The following is a 24,306-nucleotide window of genomic DNA, read 5'->3' as shown; positions in this document are numbered from 1 at the left end:
AACCTGAATCACCTACCCTGTCTCTCCACTTCTGTTTCTGAGATTGGGAACACGAGCAGAGGATGGAGGAGGTGAGCTGGCCCTTTGAAGCAGAAAATTTTACAGTTTAGGGTAAAGGACCATAAACATCTGGCTGCAATGGGCACCAATTAAGCACACTTAAGAAGGAGCTACAACAGCTAAACAAGCCAAGCTCATAAAGGCAGCTAATTGCTTCAGACCACGTGGTCAGTCAAGGTGCCCACATATATAAAAGGCCAACAAAGTCTAAAGAGGTAAACACCCAAATCCACGTCCACTGCCCCCTCCACTTGGACGTCTCCAGTCTCATCGTCTCCCCTCTCCCATAACCATGACTTGTGGATCCTACTGTGGTGGCCGCGCCTTCAGCTGTGCCTCAGCCTGCGGGCCCAGGCCAGGCCGCTGCTGCATCTCTGCAGCTCCCTACAGGGGCATCTCCTGCTACCGTGGACTCTCTGGGGGCTTCGGCAGCCACAGCGTCTGTGGGGCTTTCCGCTCCGGCTCCTGTGGAAGAAGCTTCGGTTACCGCTCTGGAGGAGTCTGCGGACCCACACCTCCCTGCATCACCAGTGTCTCTGTCAATGAGAGCCTGCTCACACCCCTCAACCTGGAGATCGACCCCAATGCTCAGTGCGTGAAGCATGAGGAGAAGGAACAGATCAAGTGTCTCAACAGCAGGTTCGCAGCCTTCATCGACAAGGTGGGTGACCTGGACCAGCCCCATCCTGGAGCCCACCAAATGCATGGCTAAGGCTGGGTGCTGAGGGGGACAGGAGGCAGAAAGACCTCTCGTATTGATCCCTGGTGTCAAGAGAGAGGTGTGCCCACATGGGCACACTGAGGACCCACAGTCCCAAGAAGCAGGGCTTATGGCCAGGCTGCCCTGGGCACAAGCTGACAGCAGGGAGTCCCAGGGGACTGCAGCATGGAGCTGTGGGCAGCCCAAGGAGGAAGCTTGCACTTCAGCTGACAGGAAGGGAGGCAGACTGCTGGGGGAGGCTGAGAGGCCAGCCTAGTTAGCTCCTCCAGATGACCTGGAAACTATCTCCCTGGATCTGTGCCAGCCCCTCATACTGGGATGTGAATGTGGGTGCCTTCCTAGCTTCAGAGGATAGTACCAAGCCCAGCATAGGACACTGACGTGGCCGCCTGGGTCTGTGAGTGTGGACACTGGGCCTGTCCCTTGTCCTCTCCTTAAGTGGAAAAGCTGAGGCAGGGCCAAGATAAGGGATGGAGAGTTGGGCTCCTCCCCAGAGCCCCTCCCCCTCATCTCCACCATGACCCCAGACCTGCCCCTGAATCCCTTCTCACTGCCATGGCAGGTGCGCTTCCTGGAGCAGCAGAACAAGCTGCTGGAGACCAAGTGGCAGTTCTACCAGAACCGCAAGTGCTGTGAGAGCAACCTGGAGCCTCTGTTTGAGGGCTACATCGAGACGCTGAGGAGGGAGGCTGAGTGTGTGGAGGCTGACAGCGGGCGGCTGGCTGCTGAGCTCAACCATGCTCAGGAGGCCATGGAGGGCTACAAGAAGAGGTGAAAATGGCCTGCTGTGGTACTGACATAAGATGTGCCTAATATCAAAAGCTAGGACACAGACAACAAAAGTCAGGTTGAGGACATTGTGGGATCCTGTTGTGAAATATCTGCACAGATGCTCCTTGGAGAGGATTGGACAGTGCCAAAGTAAACTATTTCTGCCTCACCTTCCCTCTGGAGACCGAGACCACAGCTCTGCCTTTTCTGGAAAAGGATAGCCCCGGGACCCCCATGCACCCTTTCTGACTTTGGTCCCCTGGACTGTATCCCTTGAACAGGGAAGCAGGAGGGCCAGGACCCATGCTCATTTGTCCCTCTGTGTTCCCGAATGAGCCCTGGGCTCTGAGTCTACTCAGCAGCTGGGCTGGGGCTGACACATAAGTAAGGGGAGGCTGGAGCTGCAGTACCCAAGACCTGTCCACTCCCAGATGTAGCTGGGGTTGGATCCTCATTCCCTCCCTGTGGTGACATCAGAACAATGGTGGCGTGTTTCCTTACAGCCTGATTCCACTCCCAGATAGCTCAGCTTCCTCCAGAAAGGCCTGGCAGGGTCAAGAGCAGTGAGGGCTCCTACTGCAGTCCCTGGCACAGAGTGAAGCGTTTCCTCACTGTCCCCTTTCCCTTTTCTCTCCTAGGTACGAGGAGGAAGTTTCTCTGAGAGCCACAGCCGAGAATGAGTTTGTGGCTCTGAAGAAGGCAAGTAGCAGGGGTGCGGGAGGCAGGGCAGCATGCACACCTGAGGGGCACACTCTGCTTGTGGCCACTCCAAGGCTTAACCTCTGCAGGAGTTGTGACCTTTTCCCAACAAGAAAGGAAAGTTCTCAGTGAGGTGGCCCAATGAATGTCATACCCAGGCTTGTGACAAAGGGTTATTGTCAAGGCAACAGTCAGTTAGAAGGCTGGCACCTAGAGGAGACTTATAGTTCCACTGCCATGGAGCCATATATCAGTTTGCAATGTCTATTGCTTCCTGCCCTGATGCAGGGTGGTGGCTATATTGACCTTGGTGTGCCTTTTTCTGCTTCTGAGTGTATGGCTGGAATACTAGAAGTCACAGGGTTCCATTAAGCCCATTGAAAAATGGTTTGGTCTATATCCCATTCTACAGTCTGACCAGAATGCTAGAACCCAAGCCTGTGTGTATAAGATAATAGGGTCACTAGGAGTGGCTAGGTGGCCTCGTGAAGTCCCACTGGTTCAGGTCAGGGTCAGTTGGCTGATCTGGGAGCCACTGGCAATCTTTTTAGAGTAAAATGGGACCAAAGAAGAGGGAAGATGCCTTGGGGGCTGAGAGGCAGCAAGTCTCCAGTCCTGAGGAGCTGCCAAGTGCATGCTGGGAAGAGGGGGCAGAGATGACTTGCACACAGGAATCTTTCTCCCCTGTGCTGCATGGGGTGGATGAAGAGAGATAAAGGAGTTTGGGACACGATCAGCCAAGTGATTCAGGCTCACACATTCCTGCTCCCCAGGACGTGGACTGTGCCTACCTGCGCAAGTCAGACCTGGAGGCCAACGCAGAGGCGCTGACCCAGGAGATCGACTTCCTGAGGAGGCTGTATGAGGAGGTGAGGGCAGCAGCCAGGTGGAAGCCTGGCAAGGAGGCTAAAGACAGTCACTCCATGGCTGAGGAGCCCTGTGTGGACCAAGGGAGGTCTGAGAGGCTGGCACGGGCATACTGGGTTAGAGTGGATTTTCAACAAGCTTTTGACTGCTGTTCTCTCCTCCCACAGGAGATCCGAATCCTCCACGCCCACATCTCAGACACCTCTGTCATAGTCAAGATGGACAACAGCAGGGACCTGAACATGGACTGCATCGTGGCTGAGATCAAGGCTCAGTATGATGACATTGCCACCCGCAGCCGGGCAGAGGCCGAGTCCTGGTACCGCACCAAGGTCAGTGGTCACAGCACCCGTCATGACAGGCTACAGTGGGAAGGACTCCAGGATCTTGTACCCCAAGGATCACAAAGAGAATGCAGTCAGCTCTCAGGGGGAGGAGGCAGCCCTGGCTGAACACTGTAATGCCGTGTATCTTGCACACTCCGTGGTGGTGTGCTCGCTCACTGGGTGGATGTTGCATCCTGTGCCTCATGGGCATCTCTGCTTCCCCCATCCTCAGTGTGAGGAGATGAAGGCCACAGTGATCCGGCACGGAGAGACCCTGCGCCGCACCAGAGAGGAGATCAATGAGCTGAACCGCATCATCCAGAGGCTGACGGCTGAGATTGAGAACGCCAAGTCCCAGGTATGTAGGGGTCAGCTGTGCTGGGACCAGGGAGGCTGGGTGCCTGCTCAGTGCCATAGGGTCAGCATGTGCCCAGCCTGGGTCTTACCATTCAGTATACTTCCTATTTATATGGGCAGAATCCTGCCCATGGTCACTCTGATTGAACCATGTCTATAAAGAAAAAGTTCTTATTTGAAGGTGAGGGCAGCAGACTGGATACATCCAGGTACTACAGAGATAGACCCAGGAACCATAGACTATTCCATTCTCTTCTGTGTCCCCAGAACACCAAGCTGGAGGCTGCAGTGACCCAGTCTGAGCAGCAGGGAGAGGCCGCCCTCACTGATGCCCGCTGCAAGCTGGCTGAGCTGGAGGCTGCCCTACAGAAGGCCAAGCAGGACATGGCCTGCCTGCTCAAGGAGTACCAGGAGGTGATGAACTCCAAGCTGGGGCTGGACATCGAGATCGCCACCTACAGGCGCCTGCTGGAGGGCGAGGAGCAGAGGTGGGTCCTGTAGCTTTTCATTCTTCCAACCCTTCTTGGGTCCTCAGCATTGAGAGTCTCACACCTTGGGTAGCCGTCAATCTTCACTTCTTCATCTCAGAACCTGCACGTGCATAGGAGATCTGTGTAAGTCCTTTAACCTTGATCTAGCTCCATCTCACCTCCTCATGCTTGCCTGTCTCTGACGCTGCCAACAGGGAAGTACTGGGTTTGCTCCCTTGAGACTGAGCTGTAGTCCATTCCTGGGATTTATCTCCTTTTTCCTGTCATAGTCTACATGTGTTTCCAGGGTTCCATCTACTTTCCTAACCTCTCCCTGGATAACTCCACTCCAACCTTGGAATTTCAGATTCATCTCATAATAGCAGCTTGTGGTAGCAGATTCTACCAACTCCTGCTTAGCTATTTGGCAATGAGTGCCCTAACGTGCTCTCCCATTGCAGTTCAGACTATGTTATGGACAGCTGAGGTTAGTTTTCATGCTTTGGAGTTGGGTACTGGTGGAGGAACCTCTAGCCATTCTGCCCTACTGTGGTGGACGACTCCCTTGCAACCCAAGCTCTTAAAGAAAGATCTCACTTTTCACCCTTGCTTTTTGTTTCCTGGTCAGTATTTGGTCATGTCTGGAGCTGCTTTTTGTATATAGCCAGCCTCCAGGGTGGCACACAAATGGAGAATCGTGTGTACTGGGGACATGGGGTCATAGGCTTGGTATCTGGAAGTCTGTATGATCCCATAGAGAGACCATTCCAACACAGTTAAGCAGCTTGGGAAGCCCAGGCACACAGGTGATGGTCCCTCGGGGATCTGGAAGTTGGAGAGAGATATGGACAGAGCACTGGAAAAGGAACCACAGCTCCTCCACCATGTAGGTGGAGAGAAGCAGTTACCTTGGAGACCAGAAAGGGCTGGTTGTGGGATCTGGGGTTGGGTTCGCCAGCATCTTGACCATTTGTGAGTTCAGGACTACTCTGCTTGGTTTGCTTCTGTGAGATGATGTCAAGAAGAGGATACAGGCCAGGTGGAATTGGAGTTTTAGCCTTTCGCTGTCGTTGGCCATTTCCTCTCTGGGGGCCCAATGAGAAGACTGGTTGTTGTAGGCGATTCGAAGGTGGCTCTTAGTTTCTAATATCTCATTTTTTTCACTTGGGAGTCATTTATGAAGACAGGCTTTGACTTCAGACACAGGGTCAAAATTTCTGGTTTTCTTTAGGCCCACATTGTCATGATGGCATTCAGATAGGATTTAGAAGGTCACTTCTATTCCCCTGGAATGCACTCACAACTCAGAACCAACAGGGCAAACACAAGTCCTTCACCATGTGTGTCTAGGTCTCTTTGTCCCCATGAGAGCAATTGGACCCCACTGGGGAGGCTAAAACTCAGGGAGCACAGAGAATAGGCCTGATGACACAGAGGACTTGCCTTGCCTTCAGAACTAACATAGTGCACCCCCTACTTCCCCAGCTCCTGGTTTTCTAGTCTATTCCTAGGAAGCCCCATGATGTCACCTGCTTCAAGCTTTCCTGTGTACTAACGTCTCCCTTTCCTCTCCCACAGGTTGTGTGAGGGCGTTGGCTCCGTGAATGTGTGTAAGTAATCCCAGCCTTCCCCTTTCCTGTGGGATGTTGCCAGCCTTTGGGGCGGGAACACACGTGCTTGCTGCCCAGTGACCTGGCAGTGGCAGTGGCTGACATGGTCTCCCTGTTCTTCCTGCTTTCAGGCGTGAGCAGCTCCCGCGGTGGCGTCGTCTCTGGCGATCTCTGCGTCTCTGGTATTGCCCCTGCTGTCAACACCAGAGTGTGCAGCGGCCCCTGCAGCAGCAACGTGGTGGTGGGCACCCCTAATGCCTGTGCCCCCTGTGCCACGGGCGCCTGCAGCGGAGGCTGTAAGAAGTGCTAGGGAGCCTCAGTGCTGCCACCTCCCACCCTGTGACCGCACAGCGGGACAGTGACCTCGGCAACTCCATCCCATTCTGTAACCTTCCCTAGCAACTTGTTCTGAGGATTCTTGCTTTTATTTCCCCTTCTGGCTTTTTAAAAAAAATTGCTGGATTCACTGGCTTTAAGATCTAGGAGGATCCACTGCCCCAGGGTCCTCTTTGTCTGCTGGGAGGATCCACTGCCCTAGGATCCTCTTTGTCTGCTGGGTTCCTAGCGTGCTTTTGCTTGGATGTGGAGACAGGGACCAGCATGGCTGCTGGTTTTCTTGTCACTCAGCTAGAGCATCTCCTTTAGGGTCTGCCTGGCAGCATCTCTCCCCAACCCAGGGACTCAGCTGCCTGCATTTTTGCCTTTGTCTCACTCTGCGTTCCCAATAAACTAATTGCAGCGAATCAAACCTGTGCCTTAGACTCTCCAAAATGCTGCCTATGACAGGGACCTCTGTCAGAGGCCTCAGTAACCCCAGCTACCTGTATGTTTTCAGTAGATGAAGGCAACAGGAGGCACCTTCTGTCTGGCCTGGAGAAATCAGGCCTTGTGGACAACAAAGTCAGACTCAATACAGTGTTTGAGTGTTCTGTCTCAGCACTGTGGGTTATGGACTGGTGACTGTCCCTGGGGTCTCCTGTGACATTTTATTTTGTAGCATCCTTGGCCTCTGTCACTAGATGCAGGCAGTATTTCTCTTCCCCTTATTGTGATAAGCAAAGATATCTTTTGACAAGGCGAAATGCCACCGAGGGTTTCTCAGCCACAGTCATTTTGCTCCCCTTCCTTGAAGGGCAATTCTGGAGTTCAGTGCTTGAGGAAGGGACAGGAAAAAGGCAGTGAGAGGCAGAGGAGAGCAACTTCTGCTAGGTCAGGAGCAGAAGACCTGGTATTCAGAGTGGTGACTGCCACCTGCTGTGTGGATGAATGAGCAAGTTGCTTCCGTCCTGCTGCAGAGTGAGGAGGGGTCACACTGTTCCTAGTGTGGTCCCCAGCCCTCTGAGAAGAGGGGAAAGGGCTTTGTTACTGGAGGCTCTATCGGAACAGCAGTCAAGGTTCGGCTATTTCCAGTTCCACCGCAGCGGGTAGGTCTCCCGTCTTCACCAAACTTCAGCTCTTCATCTGTAAAATAGATCAATGGTGCCTACATTGTTGTGGGGAAGAATGTCAGGCAATGGCAGCACACAACAAATCTCTCTAGAGAGGTGTCATTTTAAAACTTAAACATTTTTCCCCAGTCTGAGGACCAAACCCATGTCTTTGCACATTCTAGACAAGTGCTCTCCTACTGAGTATGATGCTAGCCTGGGAGGGTTCAAACACAACTTACTCACTCCTCCTGCTTCCTCCCAACTCCGTGGGCCTGCAGGGAAGCTCTTGCTCTTTGCCTGACATCTTTCCAGGTACTGTGATGATGAGAGCTCCTTAGGGCCTCTCTGGCAAGGCTGGTCCTGGTGCTGGCTGCCAGCTGTGAGCTTAGGCAAGGGTTGTCAGCTAGAGTATATCAGTGAAGCTTGAATGGGAGTGAAATAATCAAGCAGAGAAAATTACCATAAATAGTTATTAACTACAGTGCAGGATGTGGTGGGGGCAATGGGGTTGGCTAGCAAACGCTAAACTACAGGAGCTGTGGTGATAGACATGGCTGGGATCTGCTTGGTGCTGTGGCTACTCCTGGTTTTCAGTTCATTGGATGGAGAGTGACCTGGGATATTTGCAAAGCACATCTCTGGCTGTGTCTGTGAAGGGGTTCCCAGAGAAAACTAATTAAAGGAGAACAGACCCACTCTGAACATGGAGGACTCTCTCTCTCTTTCTTTCTTTCTTTCTTTCTTTCTTTCTTTCTTTCTTTCTTTCTTTCTTTCTTTCTTTCTTTCTTGACAGAGTCTCCCACACTGTGGTCCAGGCTACTCTCAAACTCATGATAATCCTCCTGCCTCAGCTTCCTGAGTGCTGGGATTATAAACATGTGCGCCACACCCAGCACAAGACAACCATTTTTAACCCTCTCCTTACCTGAGTGAATGTGGGTCCTATACGTCTTTGGTGATTCTGATGGAGACCCCCTGCCTCTCCTTGAGGTTTCAGTTTCAGCATTGCTTCTAAACCTGGCTACTGATCCTCTTGCCCAGTTCCCTTTTCTCCCAGCCTAAAGTCCAGGGCTCTGTAGAGCCCCTTTGGCTGTTTCCTCCAAATGCAAAAGCTCCTCCAGGAAGGAGGAGGGAGGCTCAGAATATCCAGGAATCAATGAAGACCGAGGCTCAGGAGGCCCTGCCCAAGGTTGTAAAAGTGGAACTGACAGGGAGCATACCTGGAGCTCCAGGGTATCCCTCTGTGTGTGTGAGTCACTGTCCATGCTGGGTGGGTGAACTTTTTCATGATGCATCTGTCTTTGAGTCATCCACATTCCTATACAAATGGAATGCCACAAACTCATTGGTTCTTCAAATAGACTTACTTAGAGACATTCCTTTTTTGTTTTGTTTTTTAATCAGTGCCCTATCTGGGTGAATATGCAGACATTTGTTCATGTCTCCCCAGGAAAAGTCTCACAGCAGGTGACTATGGTGACAGGGAGCCAGGCCTAGAGATTCATTACTGTAACTGAGACTACAATGTCAGCCTTGGATACGGTGAGATGACTCCCTGGGTGTTGAGAGTCTCACAGGGGAGCAAGTGAAGGGCGCTGGCAGACCTGAAAGACACTGAGTGGTGGGTCAGAGCCAGAGTGTGGGTAGCTGACACGCTCTTTTAGATAGCCTGAGGTCACTGGGAGGGCAGAGGGGGCCACAGAAGACGGAGTTTGTGTTCCGTGGAGGTCCCTGTTGCTGTGTGGTATGAACAAGCTTCACCCTGCTCTGAGTCCACTTTACAAAACAGAAGTTGGCTCCATTTGAGTGCAAATTACTAGGCAGGCTCATTAATACTGCATCTTGTAGCTGGGCGTTGGTGGCACATGCCTTTAATCCCAGCACTCGGGAGGCGGAGGCAGGCCCATCTCTGTGTGTTCGAGACCAGCCTGGTCTACAAGAGCTAGTTCCAGAACAGCCTCCAAAGCCACAGAGAAACCCTGTCTCGAAGAACCAAAAAACAAGATAAAAAAACAAAACAAACAAACAAACAAACAAAAAATTGCATCTTGTGTGTGTGTGTATGAAGACACTGTCAACTGTCTTGTACCTGCTATGAGGTATATACTGATAAATAACTCATTCATGTAAACTAAAAAGTGTCACCCATGAACTTATCAGAGTAGATGGACATACATGGACACGAGCAGATTAAAACTATATCAGAAAAACCAGGCCAGTGAATTTATCCAACACACAAAGAACAACAGTGAAGGCTATTGTGTCCATACAGACTTGGCCTCGGACCTGCCTTGACTGGACCGCTGGTAGGTAGGCCTGGATCTCTCTCCAGCTGGCCTTCTGTCCTAATGGCCCATGGCCACTTGAGTATGTGTCAGGTCTCTGTGCTCATTAAGACCTCTGTGAACTCTGTGGTCTCTTGAACTCTCCTGCAGCCACTCTGTCACTTACATATATGTTACTGTGTGAATGTGCTGTATTATCTGAGGGGTGACATTAGTAACTTATCAGAATAAAAAGAACCTGAAGCTGGGGGGTTAGGGGTGTATTCCTATAATCCAAGCACTTAGGAAGTTGGGCAGGAGGGTCAGGAGTTCAAGGTCAACTTGGACCACATAGTGAATGGGAGACTCTGTCTCAAAAACAAAACAAAGCAAAACAAACAAACAAAAAAACAAGCAAGCACAACAACAAAAAACCTACAGTCAACTAACCAACCAACTGTGATTGCCAGTGGCCACAATATTTAGGGATATCAGAATTACTAGATAAATTGCAGTCAAGAATACTGATACAGGGCTGGAGAGATGGCTCAGCGGTTTAAGAGCACTCACTGACTGTTCTTCCAGAGGACCTGAGTTCAATTCCTGGCAACCACATGGTGACTCACACCCACCTTGAATGAGATCTGGTGTCCTCTTCTGGCATGCAGAAGATTGTATACATAATAAATAAATAAAATATTAAAAAAAGAATACTGATACAGGGGGCTGGAGAGGTGGCTATGAGCTTAAGAGCACTGACTGCTCTTCCAGAGGACTTGAGTTCAATTCCCAGCACCCACATGGTGGCTCACAATCACCTGTAATGAGATCTGGTGCCCTCTTCTGGCCTGTAGACACAGCACTCATATACATAAAATAAATCTTAAAAAAAAGAATACTGATACAGTTAATTAATTTATTGTTATTCACTAATTCTAAGCTTGTTGAAAGACACGAACATTTGTTATATGGTTTTGTGGCAGTAGGGAGAGAAGAAGGAACATTAGAAAACTGTTTGGGAGGAAGATGAGGACAATTCTGGTGGCTAAATCCAAGGGCAGCCTGGCCAGGAGGGTTGCTGGCTTCTGTCCTGGACAGGAATGTAGCCTCAAAGGGTACTGCTCTTCATTGTGGAATACTAATTAAAGATGCGTTACATTTGTTTGTGCTGTGGAACACTTATTTAATGATGCAAAGATGTGTTGCACTCTTTTATATTGCATTAGTTTAACTCTGTAAAGCTGTGTTACTTTGCCTAAAACACCCAATTTGTCTAATAAAGAGCTAAATGGCAAGTAGCTAGGTAGGAGAGGGATAGACAGGACTGCCAAGCAGAGAGAATAAATAGAGAGAGAGGAGGGAAGAAGAGGAATGAGAAGAGGAGAAAAGGAGGAGAAGATGCCCGGGGCCAGCCGCCCATCCAGACATGGGATAAGAAGGAAAGAAAAGGTAAACAGAAATAGAGAAAGATAAAATCCCAGAGGCAAAATGTAGACAGGGTAGTTTAAGAAAAGTTGGCTAGGTTTTTTTGGGAGCAGGGTGGTAGGCTTCCAAGGAGCAAAGAGTTAAAAAAAAAAAAAGGAAGGAAAGAAAGAAAGCTAACTACAACTCTTGGCAAAGCAGAGAGGAGAAAGATGTGGGGAGGTATAGGAAGAATCCAGGAGAGGCAGCCTTCAGGGCCAGGGCTGTGGGAGAGAGATCATGTGGGTGGGGGCACAGGGCTTGCTGCTGAGCAGTGAGGCCGGTGAAAGACTTCAGGATTCTGAGCATGGCCTCCAGCTTAACCAGGCAGGACTTTGAGCATAGTGGGATCTGAGGTGGAGGCTGGTGTAGCAGTCCTGGGTCAGGCTACAAAGGTAGAGGGGCTCTGAATGCTTGAGGAGAGGCTGCAGGGTGAGGGGTATGAGCCAATGAGTGATGCCCATGGGATGGGTGAGAGCCTGTGAGGCAGGAGGGACAGGCCTGAAGCTTAGGGGTCAAGGAGTGACAGGGAGCTTGGTGTAAATCCCAGAAGGCATCAGACCTAAAGAGTGAGGGGTAGGACATCTTTCAAGAGTGTGTGGGTAGCTGGGGAGGAGGTCATGGGCAGAGGCAGGGCTGAGGAAGGGGGGGTGGTGGATGCATGGGGATGGAGGACACATAAGGTTTGGTTCCGCTAGCCTGGCCTCAGAACTCTTCTTGGTCTTCTATTCTGGAGTATTCCCAGGACCAGTGAGGTCAGGCCGAGAAGAACAGAGTAGCAGTCCTAGAGTTAGGGATGAGACACTGAGGTACTTGGAACAAGGAAGTGAGGAGGCAATGGTAACACGGAGTGGGGACCAGAGCGGCACAGAGGGTCCTGGTATGATGTGTGTGGTGTTCGGGTGCAGGGAGTGAATATGTGTGGGGGAAGAAAGTGGGGTATGGGTGGAAGGCAGGTAGAACCAGACAGACAGACACAGAAACAGATGGATGGCAGACAGACAGACAGATAGACTGACAAACAGTCAGATACTCCCCCAACCCCCTACACCCACACACAGATAAATGGATAGGCAGACAGACAGACAGATACCCCCTAGGCCCCACAAATCAATGGATGGACAGACACTTATCCCAACCCCCCACACTCATAGATAGATGGATGGGCAGACAGACATACAGACAAACAGAAAGACAGTCAGATACTCCCCCAACCCCCCACACCCACCCACACACAGATGGATGGATAGGCAGACAGACAGACAGATACTCCCCCAGCCCTCCAAATCGGCCTTCAGACAGACAGGCAGACAGACATGCAACCCTGCTTTTCAGCAGAGCCTGTGACCTCTGTTTCCTTCGGATGGAGGCAGGAAGCCCATCATCCTACTCTACCAACCTTAGGAGTTGACTGAAAAGCTACTGGGAATGAAGAAAGGATGTGTGTTTGGGAGAGACAAGCACCGGGTCACGTCTCTCCTTGGTGGGCAACGCATGGGCAAGCACCTGGCCGAGTAGGTGTGGTATTGGAAGCCTGTGCTTTGAGCTCTGCCTGGCGGGGATGAGAGGCAATTCTGTTTGGGAACAGGCCCTGTGGATGTCTACTGGGCTCCAGTAGCCCCAGTCCTTCGGTCATATCACCAGGTCAGTGACAGCTGGGCTCCCTCGGTGACAGCATGGGCTCCGCCCAAGAAAGTGCAACATCTTACACAGCTCTGAGAGTAGGCACACAGTTTATTGCACAACAGGCTCTAGAGGCTGGAGGCATAGGAAGCAGCACTGGGCTCCTCCAGGGCTGCAACTGAGGCAGGCCGCTGATCTATTAGTAGCAGATCCCTCGTCAGCAGGCATCTGGACAGAGAGGCAGCTGCTGGGTGGGGATGGGGACTGTATTCTCAGAACACAGGGCAGCTGGGGATGGGGACTGTATTCTCAGAACACAGGGTAGCTGGGGATGGGGACTGCATTCTCAGAACACAGGGCAGCTGGGGATGAGGACTGTATTCTCAGAACACAGGGCAGCTGGGGATGGGGACTGTATTCTCAGAACACAGGGCAGTTGGGGATGGGGACTGCATTCTCAGAACACAGGGCAGCTGGGGATGAGGACTGTATTCTCAGAACACAGGGCAGCTGGGGATGGGGACTGTATTCTCAGAACACAGGGCAGTTGGGGATGGGGGCTGTATTCTCAGAACACAGGGCAGCTGGGGATGGGGGCTGTATTCTCAGAACACAGGGCATCTGGGGATGGGGGCTGTATTCTCAGAACACAGGGCATCTGGGGATGGGGGCTGTATTCTCAGAACACAGGGCAGCTGGGGATGGGGACTGTATTTCTCAGAACACAGGGCATCAGACCTTGAGGCTACTGTGTTCAGCCTTGTGGGGCAGGCCACTTCCTGGCTCCCTCTTGACCTCTAACACCTCCCCTGGTAACAGGAGCCGCTTCCACAGGGCGCACACAGGCCAGTGCTCACTGCCACATTCCCACTGCACGGGGCACTGCAGACACTGCCTGTCACTGGCCGTGAGCCAGACACACACAGGTCCCCAGACACAACTCCACCACGGGAGCTGCTGACACCTGTGAGAACAAAAGAAGGGTCTTGAAGCCTGGCTGGCGGTCACCCCAGCTAGTTCCCTTCCCTTGGTCGATTTGATTGCTCCAGCCCTTCTGAGAAGGCTACAAAGCCCTCAGGTCTTGTTTGTAAACTGTACAGGGAAACCTCCCCTAGGGAGCCAGAAGGCGTGAGTTATGGGCCTGCTTTTGCTCGGATTTCTTTTGAGGGCTCAGCTCTGTCACTTCTATAAGGCACACATTATACTAAGTGACTTTTGAGGTCCCTTGGAGTGACATCTTTCTCTTTCCCACCCCACCCATTCTGGGAGCTAACCCAAGTCTCTCTTTCTGCATGAGCAACCTAGTCCCCTTGACTGGAGTTATCAGTGATATTTCCCCAGTGTCTGCATACCACACCGGGAAATCTTAGCTGATGCCAAAGCCTACAATTTCCTTTCAGAGTTCATTATACTTACAGACGTTCACAGCTCCGACACCTTCGCACAGCCTGAGTGGAGGAAAGGCAGGGAAGGAAGAGAGAGGAGTCAGAACGAGACATCATCAGGTCTCCCTCAGATGCCATGTTTCATTCCCATTTATCTTTCTGTCGCTTAGACAACGGTGTCTTTGTGGTGGCTGTGGCCCTGCAGGGCACACTGCAGCGAGCAGGCTTCAGACTGGCCTCAAGTCTCATTTGCCTTCATTCAGCTGACTGCAACATGTAGCCCGAACAAGCCCCTGACAGACTTGGCTAGGCCCAGCTTCAGGAAGGAATGGCCCCCACAAACTCAGGCTTTGAGGGTTGGTCTCTGAATGCTGGCACTGTTTTGGGAGTCTGTGGAACTTTAGGAGGTGGAGTTGAGCCAGAGAAAGTAGGTCACCAAAAGTGAGATTTCAAAGGCTATACTGTAGACTCTGGCTCTTGATCTTGTCTAGTCTGCTACCATGTGAACAGCTTAACCACATACTTCCACTGCTGCGAACAGAGCTGCCTTGCCACACTCTCCTTGCTACGATGGGCCAAGATCCTCTGAAGCTGTGAGCCGGAGGAGAGGAAAGCCCCCTCCCCGCCCCCTGCACTTACATTGCTCTGTCCAGCACCGTGGTCACAGCGTTACAAGGTAACAATGATGTCCTACTGGGCACGCAGGCCAGGGGCAGAAGTTGGCTAGCGGCTCAAACCCAGAGCAAGACCTCATGCACCTATCTATAGGCAAGGTGCCCATCTTATAAGAACCAAGAGTAGAACCCAGAAAAGTTCTGACCCGGAGGTAGGGCACTTTGGCTTTAATCCTATTAAGCTCCTGTGATGGGGGGAGCTCTGGCTCTGTGGTGGCAATGGCTTGTGTGATGAGGCCACCCAAGGTCAATTCAAGAACACTGGGCTCCAGTCAGAAATGGCTCTAGCTTATGTTGCTGTTTCAGGCTAAAACTGAGATTTGAAGAGTGGAAGACAGTCTAAGCAAAGAAAGTTCCTAAGTTCTACTGAGTGGGTAAGGGACCCACCTCTGCTCCTCGCCCTCCAGCAGGCGCCTGTAGGTGGCGATCTCGATGTCCAGCCCCAGCTTGGAGTTCATCACCTCCTGGTACTCCTTGAGCAGGCAGGCCATGTCCTGCTTGGCCTTCTGTAGGGCAGCCTCCAGCTCAGCCAGCTTGCAGCGGGCATCAGTGAGGGCGGCCTCTCCCTGCTGCTCAGACTGGGTCACTGCGGCCTCCAACTTGGTGTTCTAGGGACACAGAAGAGAATGGAATAGTCTATGGTTCCTGGGTCCATCTCTGTAGTACCTGGATGTATCCAGTCTGCTGCCCTCACCCTCAAATAAGAACATTTTCTTTATAGACATGGTTCAATCAGAGTGACCATGGGCAGGATTCTGCCCATATAAATAGGAAGTATACTGAATGGTAAGACCCAGGCTGGGCACATGCTGACCCTATGGCACTGAGCAGGCACCCAGCCTCCCTGGTCCCAGCACAGCTGACCCCTACATACCTGGGACTTGGCGTTCTCAATCTCAGCCGTCAGCCTCTGGATGATGCGGTTCAGCTCATTGATCTCCTCTCTGGTGCGGCGCAGGGTCTCTCCATGCCGGATCACTGTGGCCTTGATCTCCTCACACTGAGGATGGGGGAAGCAGAGATGCCCATGAGGCACAGGATGCAACATCCACCCAATGAGCGAGCACACCACCACGGAGTGTGCAAGATGCACGGCATTACAGTGTTCAGTCAGGGCTGCCTCCTCCCCCTGAGAGCTGACTGCAGTCTCCTTGTGATCCTTGGGGTACAAGATCCTGGAGTCCTTCCCAGTGTAGCCTGTCAGGACGGGTGTTGTGACCACTGACCTTGGTGCGGTACCAGGACTCGGCCTCTGCCCGGCTGCGGGTGGCAATGTCATCATACTGAGCCTTGATCTCAGCCACGATGCAGTCCATGTTCAGGTCCCTGCTGTTGTCCATCTTGACGATGACAGAGGTGTCTGAGATGTGGGCGTGGAGGATTCGGATCTCCTGTGGGAGGAGAGAGAAGAAAGATAGTCAGGTCTTCTGGGCTTTTCTTCAACTGGCATTTCCCCAACCCCCATGACTCTGCCTACCAATGATATTTGTAGGGAACTACAGCCACCTAGAAAAGCGGCAGCTTTCTGTTTGCAAATCTCCCTTTGAGGCTGCCACAAGCACTTCTCAAATTCTTGCATGTGGAGTAGTTTAGACACAGTGAATCCAGGCTGTATCTAGATGCTTCCCTAAGGACAGATTGTTCTCTTTGACCAGCCTTAGGACCAGCAAGGCTGGGCTGTACCTGTCGGTCCAGGAAGGACTAGATGGTCTCTGGGAGGACAGCTCATCCAATCTGCCTGACTCTTCAGTCCCCTGCCCAAGCTCTCCTGACTCCAACCTGGGCTCATGTGTAAGGTTAAGCTCCTTATGGGGTGGCGGGGCGGCTTGATGGGCTTGGGGGTTCCTTCCAAGCCTCATATGTGCTTGCCATGGCTACCACCCTCACCTCTTCATACAGCCGCCGCAGGAAGTCGATCTCCTGGGTCAGCGCCTCTGCGTTGGCTTCCAGGTCTGACTTGCGCAGGTAGGCACAGTCCACGTCCTGTGGGGTTTGCAGAGAGCCATAATGGTAGCTCTTCCTTGGGCTTGGGGCCTCTGGCTGCTGAGTGGCCGGTCAGAGGGGACAGGGTGGGGTAAAACTGGGTGGGGCTATCTTCAATCACTCACCTTCTTTAGAGCCACAAATTCATTTTCTGCTGTGGCCCGGAGTGCAACTTCTTCTTCATACCTGAGGCAGGAGGGAAAGGAAGCCTTGTTCAAGTGGCTGTAGACCTTGACCTTGAAGCCTGCTCCAGAGCAGCCTGAACTCCAGGCCTCCTTAGAGGACCTGGGAGAAGCCAGGCTCCAGGCACAGGCCTATGAGAACATTGGGTCTTTGCAGTAGAGACTGGATAGTGGTATTTGGAAGCTGTGCATTTGTACACACATGTACACACACACACACAGACACACACACACACACAGGTGTGTGTGAAGTTGGGCAGAGGGAGATGCTGTTTGCCCTCATATTTTGCTCTGGGTCCTTGGTCAGCATCCTGTCTATTGTCTTTTCCTGGAATGAGCCAAGGGACCACTCTGTAGGAAGGCCAGCAGAGCATGCCACTGAAGAAGGCCTGTCCCTTTGAGAAGAAGAAACTTTCCGAAACTCAGTGCCCATCCTTCATGCCTGTGCCTCCATAGGTGACCATGCCATGCCTGCATCCCAGCAAACTGTAAACCCCCAAGGGCAGGCAGCCTACACACTAATTGCTGGATTAGTAGCATCCTGTTGTGTCTACCTGAATGTGGGAGTTTTGGAGAAGAGAGTGGGGAGGAAACCCTAAAAACAGCATCTAGAAGCTTAAGGGCAAGTTCTGGAGACCAGGAAATGTAGGTTTCTCCAGAGTGTTTCTTGAGGATGTCTTGCAAAGAAAAGGGACTCTATGCCTGAAGGAAGGCAGAGAAAGGAGCTCTTGATGGACAAGGCAGGGGTGGGCTTCCTGACCTAGGCAGTCAGAGATCCCTACCACAGGCCAGATGTTCCTCTGTATCCAGGAAGCTCCTGCCAAGACTGCCCAATGGCCCTCACCTCTTCTTGTAGCCCTCCATGGCCTCCTGAGCATGGTTGAGCTCAGCAGCCAGCCGCCCGCTGTCAGCCTCCACACACTCAGCCTCTCTCCTCAGCGTCTCGATGTAGCCCTCAAACAGAGGCTCCAGGTTGCTCTCACAGCACTTGCGGTTCTGGTAGAACTGCCACTTGGTCTCCAGCAGCTTGTTCTGCTGCTCCAGGAAGCGCACCTGCCATTCAGAATTAAAGTCTGAGAATGGACTCTTGCAGGATTAGACAGACAAGGGTGCTCACACGTGTGCATGCATGCATGCATGCATGCTGTGTGTGTGTGTGTATGCACACACACACACACACACACACGCACACACACACACACACACCACAGTAATAGCACCTGAAATCTCCTGTCCTCCTTGGTTGACATGTCATCTTATGTCATCTTTCCATGAATATACTGGGGCTGAATCAATTTTCTGACTTTAGCTCCTTCTTGAAAGCTAACTTATGTTAGTTCACCTGGTGTCACAGAAAGTGCTTAAACCATACCCTCTGGACTCAGCTGCCTCTTCTTAGTACATGACCTTGGATAAGGCACTTAGCCCTCTGCAGAGTGGGGTGGTTAAAGCACTTGTCACAAAGTGTAGAGAGGCATGCTCCCCTGAGAAGATAACACAGCAAAGCAGCTGTGACAGTCTACCTGCAAATGGACAGGTGGGCCTGTTTAGACTGTAAACTCTGGAAAGTGAAGTGTGTGCCAATTAGGGAAGCCTGCAACAGCAGTACAATTAGAATAATAGGCACCTGAGATATGAGTGCAGAAATGCCTTGTGTTCTACTCTTGTGCTCAAGAGTGGAACTGAGGCCAGGGAACATAGCTGACTGTGAAGGGAGACCTTTGATTTGCCGGAACTTTATCCCACCCTGATAATACAGATCACTGGGCTCCATATTACCCCCATCTTCCCCCCACCAGGTTGGTCCATTCCCAAATGCAGACGTTATATCCCCAGTAAGTTCTTTTCCTGTGCTAGCTTTAGTGTCTTGTGTGTGCAAGCTCTGGACAGCTCTTCCCAGCCCAGAACTGCTTTCTCCTTGCACACACACACACACACACACACACACACACAGCACGCATGCACATGTGTGAGCACCCTTTCTCCTTGGAGCCTTCACTATCTGTGCTCCAACCTCAGCTACATATGGCTGCCTGGATTCTATGAAGAAGGAGCAGTCTCATGTTTACCCTGGCTCTGCAGAGAAGGTGTCTGTGGAGCCCAGACCATAGACTCCCTTCCTATGAGGCCCTGAGGATGGGGGTTGTGGCTGTAGCTTAGGCCTACACTGAAGGCTTCGGTGTAGTAGCTTGCACAAAGTACTCTGGTCCAGCTGACACATGGGATTAAAACAGCTCTGTGAGATGAGTTTCCAGACAGTCTCCTTTGACATGGGGTCCTGCATGGCAGCTCCTGGGGAGAGGCTGTGTCTGGGCTCTGTAGGTCCCCAGTTTCACTTCCAATTTATCTCCTCATATCAGTCTTTCTGTCTGTGTCCCTTTGGCCTTGGGGGTTCTATGGGCTTATACTCACTCTGATTCCCCCTCAGCACCCAGCCTTGGCCATGCATATGGTGGGCTCCAGGAAGGGGCTGGTCCAGGTCACCCACCTTGTCGATGAAGGCTGCGAACCTGCTGTTGAGGCACTTGATCTGTTCCTTCTCCTCATGCTTCACGCACTGAGCATTGGGGTCGATCTCCAGGTTGAGGGGTGTGAGCAGGCTCTCATTGACAGAGACACTGGTGATGCAGGGGGGACTGGGCCCGCAGACTCCTCCAGAGCGGTAACCGAAGCTTCTTCCACAGGAGCCGGAGCGGAAAGCCCCACAGACGCTGTGGCTGCCGAAGCCTCCAGAGAGTCCACGGTAGCAGGAGATGCCCCTGTAGGGAGCTGCAGAGATGCAGCAGCGGCCTGGCCTGGGCCCGCAGGCTGAGGCGCAGCTGAAGTTTCCGGTTCGAAAGCCACAGGTCATGGTGGAGGAAAGGACACGTGCAAAGAGGAGAGAAGTTGACAGTGAATGGAGCTGAGGCCGTGTGTTCCCTGGGTCATTGAAGGCCCTTTTATATGCCTTCAGTAGCTGGCATTAAAAGAGGCCAAGGAGAGACAATAGTTGTGTTTTATTGGCTTGGCAGCGCCTGGTCTCTTAAGCTCCAACTCGCTTGCCTCCTAGTGTGGTTGTGTCAACAATCCCTGGCCACGGGCCTGTTTCATCTTCAAAGCCATTTACAAGCTTCCAGCTGGCCCCTGCCCCTCCCTTGGTCTTTGGGAGAGAAGGACAAGGGAATCCCTTAGATCATGATCTCTGGACCCTTTTCAGGAAGGGGCTTGCCTGGTATGTGGATCCTGGAGATCTGACCTGGCTTGGGCAGAGTAGCTGCTCTGTCCTTCCCTATGTCCCTAACACTTCCTCCTCATCTGTCCCCATCCAAAAGACAGGTAGATAAGGTCCCGTCTTCATTGTTATGGTCAACTTTTCCAGCCCCTTCTTTCATGGAGCCTGGCCAGGGTAGAGTGGGAGTGGGGGCTCAGGAGATTGGAGTGGGAACAGGGCTTGGTTTCTGCATTTTGGGCATTCCTAGTGCAGGGAAGGCAGCTAGCCCATGGGAGAAGGCAAGTTGGAATGCTCTGCACAGACTTAAGGACAGTGGTTCTCAACCTTCCTGATGCTGCAACTCTTTAATACAGTCCCTCATGTTATGGCGGCCCCCAACCATAAGGTTATTTTGTTGCTATTTCAGAACATATGTTGCTACTCTTATGAGTCATATTGTAAATTCAGGATTTCTGATATACAACCCCCAAGGGGTCGTGACCCACAGGTTGAGAATTGCTGCTTGAGTTCTAGATGCCACTGTGGGTAGGATCGGGAGCAAGGCTTAAGAACAGACTCTTCAGAGTCCCAGGTGTCTTGGTGGGGAGTGGAAGGTGGATTTGAGAAGGACTGGGCGGGGGCAGAATTGAGAGGACCCCAGACACTGTAGTTTAGCTCTGATCTGGAGACCAATCATTCCTCCATTCTCCAGGAAATGTGACCTTGGTCACCTTGGCTGGAGCCGCAATGCTGCTCTCTGGGGATTCAGCCAAGACCTGGGGTTTTGGAGGTGGGTGGTGTGGAAAGAGCTTGGAGAAATCAGTTTTCTGCCAGTGGTTAGTGGAGAAGCTGCTATTGCGAAGAATGTCCTTCAACGTCCAGACTCAGGAACTCCGGTCTGACCAGCTCCAAGTGCCAAGCTCAGGGACTGTCTTGGTGTGCCTGTACCCACCAGGAAACAGGAAGAAAACTGTGTGGGGTCTACAGGGTCCTGCATGGGGTCCATTCCTCCCCCAGGGAGGACTCACTGGGACTCAGGGAACTGCCCTTAAAGCTGTCTTTATTTGGCCTTATTGTAAAGCACAGGTCACATGATGGCTGATCCAGGAGGGTTCCCTAACCTGGTGTCTGAGCTCGTAAACCTCCCAGGCACACGTCTCTTGATGGTCTTTGAGAATGACTCCTTTGATGGGACCATTTCCCGAGTAGGCTAAGCCTGAGCTAAAAATAACCCTCCACGCATCCCACAGGGCCTCACCTTTTGCCCCCCTCCTCCTTGAGGTATATGGGGTGTGGATCGAGTACATTCCACACGGAGCTTTTGGAATGAAGAGGAGCCTGTCTGCTGCGGGGAACTTGTCAGGAAGCTGGGCCACACTTGCCAGGGGTGTGGAGGAAAGGTCTCTTCTGGACCCCACACGCTCAGGTCTCCACGGTTTCAGGCCGAGGTGTGGACATGGGATAGGGGCATCTGGCATGAGAGACCCACCACGGTGTTGGCCTTGAGGCTTGGGCCTGGTAGGATCTCTGCAGCTGTTGGAGGGAGGGTGTGGCTGACCAGTTTTGTCATGCTAAGCCTTAGCAGGCTCACCGGTGCTGAACATCCGAGAAAGACCCTTCTCCCCTGTGCAGAGGCAAGTATCAGGACCGGCTTGGTTTGGTGGTCGTGTGGGACAAGGTCCTTGAAGTGCTGAGGAATGGAGAGTCCTTCCCAAAGCTCACCTTCTTTCCTGCCCATCACTGCACCCACGGGGCTCTGGCTAGCTCGTCAGTCAGTCACAGTCCTGGGGCTTTCTCTGAGAGACTCTGTATAGACACACACACACATCTCAAGGATGTTCACTCCTGCCCAGCTCTTGCTGTACATCCCAACATTCATGATATCCTTGACAATTGGGACCTCTTACCAGCTCTGTGTGAGGCCCAGGCTACTCTGGCTCCCCTATGTGTAAAATCGGAACGGCAGCAGCGGGGCACATGCTTTGCTGGCCTAGGATTAGATGGTCCCAGCTCAAGCCATAGGATGGCCCCCCACCCGCCCCACCCCAACTCAATGCTTACAGGGTGACTGGGCCTTGGTTGCAGGCAGCCAGCAAGACCTTGCAAAGGGACAGTGTCATTGGCAGTGAGATGCCAAGCACCACACCTTGGGTCAGCAGCAAAGAGCCATGGATTTATGAGGCGACCATCGCCACCTCAAAAAGCCTAAATTAGAGCTCACACATGTAAGGTGCTGAGGAACAAAGGCACTGGGACCAGGGAGCCCCTGAAAACAGACACAGAGAGGAAACTGACAAAGTGCCCTAGGCAACTCTCCCCCACCAAGGCTGGCTCTGCCCGCCTGGGTTCCGGTTGTGATTGGTTCTGATTTTGAGCAAGGCCTTATAAAGGCTCTGCTGAGACATAAGGCCTGCGCTCTGTGCCTGCTCTGGGCTGCTGCTTGCTGCCTCAGTTGCCTAGGGACTGGCCTGTCCCAGCAGCCTGCTGCTCAACCAGCCTCTGAGTTCTGTCAGTTGTTCTGGGCTGGTTGCTCCTACCTACCCTTTCTCCTAACTGTGTTTTTTCCTAGTTATGATCACCTGAATGCCTGATTTCTTATTCATGCTCTCTGGCTTTGCTATTTCTTATCTTCGTGTCTCCACATTCATGGGCCCTTGCTTTTGCTTTCCGTCCTTTCTTAGTTGAATTTTGAGAAACATTCCTGTGACAAACATTAGTAGGTGCATCTCTGCACCTGTTCTTCAGTTTCCTTAACGCAAACTGTTCAATGTGGGCCTGTGGGACCAAGGGACTTTCCTGGGCTTGGGCCTGCCCGTCTGGTGCCTGGCTGCTTTCAGAAGTAATATTTTTTTGGGGGAGGGGTAGCTGTTGCTGGGAAGTCAGAGGGCCTGGGACTCAGGAAATGTAGGTACTATATAATATCTGAGTTGGATGTGGTGTGAAAGGGTAGTTAATCTCTGCAAGGTTTCTTTCTTCAGCTGTAAAATGGTGGGGTGGCTGTCTGGGCTCTGTGATGAGCTAGCCTGGGCTCTGTGATGAGCTAGCCTGGGCTCTGTGATGAGCTAGGCAGCTGATGTATGTGAAGTGCATCGGTGCACCCCATCAGAGGGCTTAGTTGCAGGCCTTTATAACCTCTCTTCTTTCAACCGTGGCATTTCTAGTTTTGCCTTCTGCCTGTGAACCCACAGTACACGGAAGTCAGTGGCCCCCTCACACTTGACAACTGCATATTTCAGAAATACTATGCTCCTGATGGAACAGAGCGGAGTTTACTACAGGGTCTATTTGCAGCAATGCCCCAGTAAAATGGAGACTGGGGAAGCAGGTCTTCAAGACTGGTGTGGTAGGTACACCTGTCTCAGCAGCTCAGAGGAGATGCAGCAGCCCAAGGCTCAGAAGGATGGAAAAGATGCTTCTCAGAAAAGCATAGAAAAGCGGCAGGTGAGTAACTGGGCTGGGTGGAGCTCAGAGGATGTCACATCTGAAGGATGAACCTTGGGTCCATTCTGACAAGAGATGCTCATAAGATTAGTTATGTTTATTTCATTTTGTCAATGTGACAAAATGCCTCAGAAACAGTCCAAGGGAGGAGGATCTGTTTTGGTCACTGCAGGGGACATAGTTGCCATGGGGGAAGATGTGGTACTGGAACCACTCATTTCCATGGCAACGGGAGCTTGGAGCTCTGCTTGCTCACATCTCAGCAGTCCAGGTAGCACAGAGATCAAGTTATACCCATAAGCTCTGTCCCCAGAGTTCTACTCTGGCCAGCTTGATCCATGTCTACAGTGATGTCACCAGCTGGGACTGAACATTCTAAGCAGGCTGTGGGGGTCATTTCATACTCAAACCATAACACCCATTTCAAGGTTGTGCTGGAACATAACTGGGATTACTAGCCAAAAAGAGAAATTAAGGGCCCAGGGGTGGATGTGTGTGGGGTGTTGCTCAATGGGTTAAGAGTGTTTCCTGTGTAAGCATGGGGACCTGAGTTTGGAATTGCCAGCATCCATGTAAAAAGTGGAGTGTGGCTGTGCCTCCTGTCACCCCCCCCCCCAGGCTGGAGCTCATTGGCCAGCCAGCTTAGGTGAGTCAGCAATCTTCATTGCATGTTCCTTCCATGATGCCATACCCCTATGATGAGATAGCCTTAAAACCCAGTCAGTTAACCATGCTGTTTGGATTTTCTTCCTCTAAAAATAATGAGCTGAAAACCTTGTTTTCTTTTATTCC

The 24,306-nt window shown here is 51.9% G+C and overlaps 2 protein-coding genes across 2 annotated transcripts; one reads left to right on the top strand and one right to left on the bottom strand.

Moving 5' to 3' along the window:
* Positions 1-352: 352 nt before the first annotated feature.
* On the top strand, positions 353-6,191 carry LOC121142650 (keratin, type II cuticular Hb6). The gene is made up of 9 exons (XM_040752789.1): positions 353-721; positions 1,344-1,552; positions 2,191-2,251; positions 3,025-3,120; positions 3,286-3,450; positions 3,677-3,802; positions 4,069-4,289; positions 5,850-5,881; positions 6,013-6,191. Exons 1-9 carry the CDS (start codon positions 353-355, stop codon positions 6,189-6,191), a joined length of 1,458 nt encoding a protein of 485 aa, XP_040608723.1.
* Positions 6,192-12,752: 6,561 nt separating this feature from the next.
* On the bottom strand, positions 12,753-19,776 carry LOC101832771 (keratin, type II cuticular Hb1). Its single transcript, XM_005067269.4, has 9 exons — positions 19,372-19,776; positions 17,728-17,936; positions 16,827-16,887; positions 16,606-16,701; positions 15,945-16,109; positions 15,593-15,718; positions 15,106-15,326; positions 14,076-14,107; positions 12,753-13,623 (listed from the first exon to the last, which is right to left on the bottom strand). The coding sequence occupies exons 1-9, from the start codon at positions 19,732-19,734 to the stop codon at positions 13,457-13,459; spliced, it is 1,440 nt and encodes a 479-aa protein (XP_005067326.2). The 5' UTR covers positions 19,735-19,776; the 3' UTR covers positions 12,753-13,456.
* Between the last annotated feature and the right edge of the window lie 4,530 nt (positions 19,777-24,306).

Source organism: Mesocricetus auratus, unplaced genomic scaffold (assembly GCF_017639785.1).
Source record: "Mesocricetus auratus isolate SY011 unplaced genomic scaffold, BCM_Maur_2.0 Super-Scaffold_100010, whole genome shotgun sequence".
Taxonomy (NCBI): domain Eukaryota; kingdom Metazoa; phylum Chordata; class Mammalia; order Rodentia; family Cricetidae; genus Mesocricetus; species Mesocricetus auratus.
The sequence above is the reverse complement of the archived record's forward strand: the minus strand, read 5'-3'. Positions and strand labels throughout refer to the sequence as shown.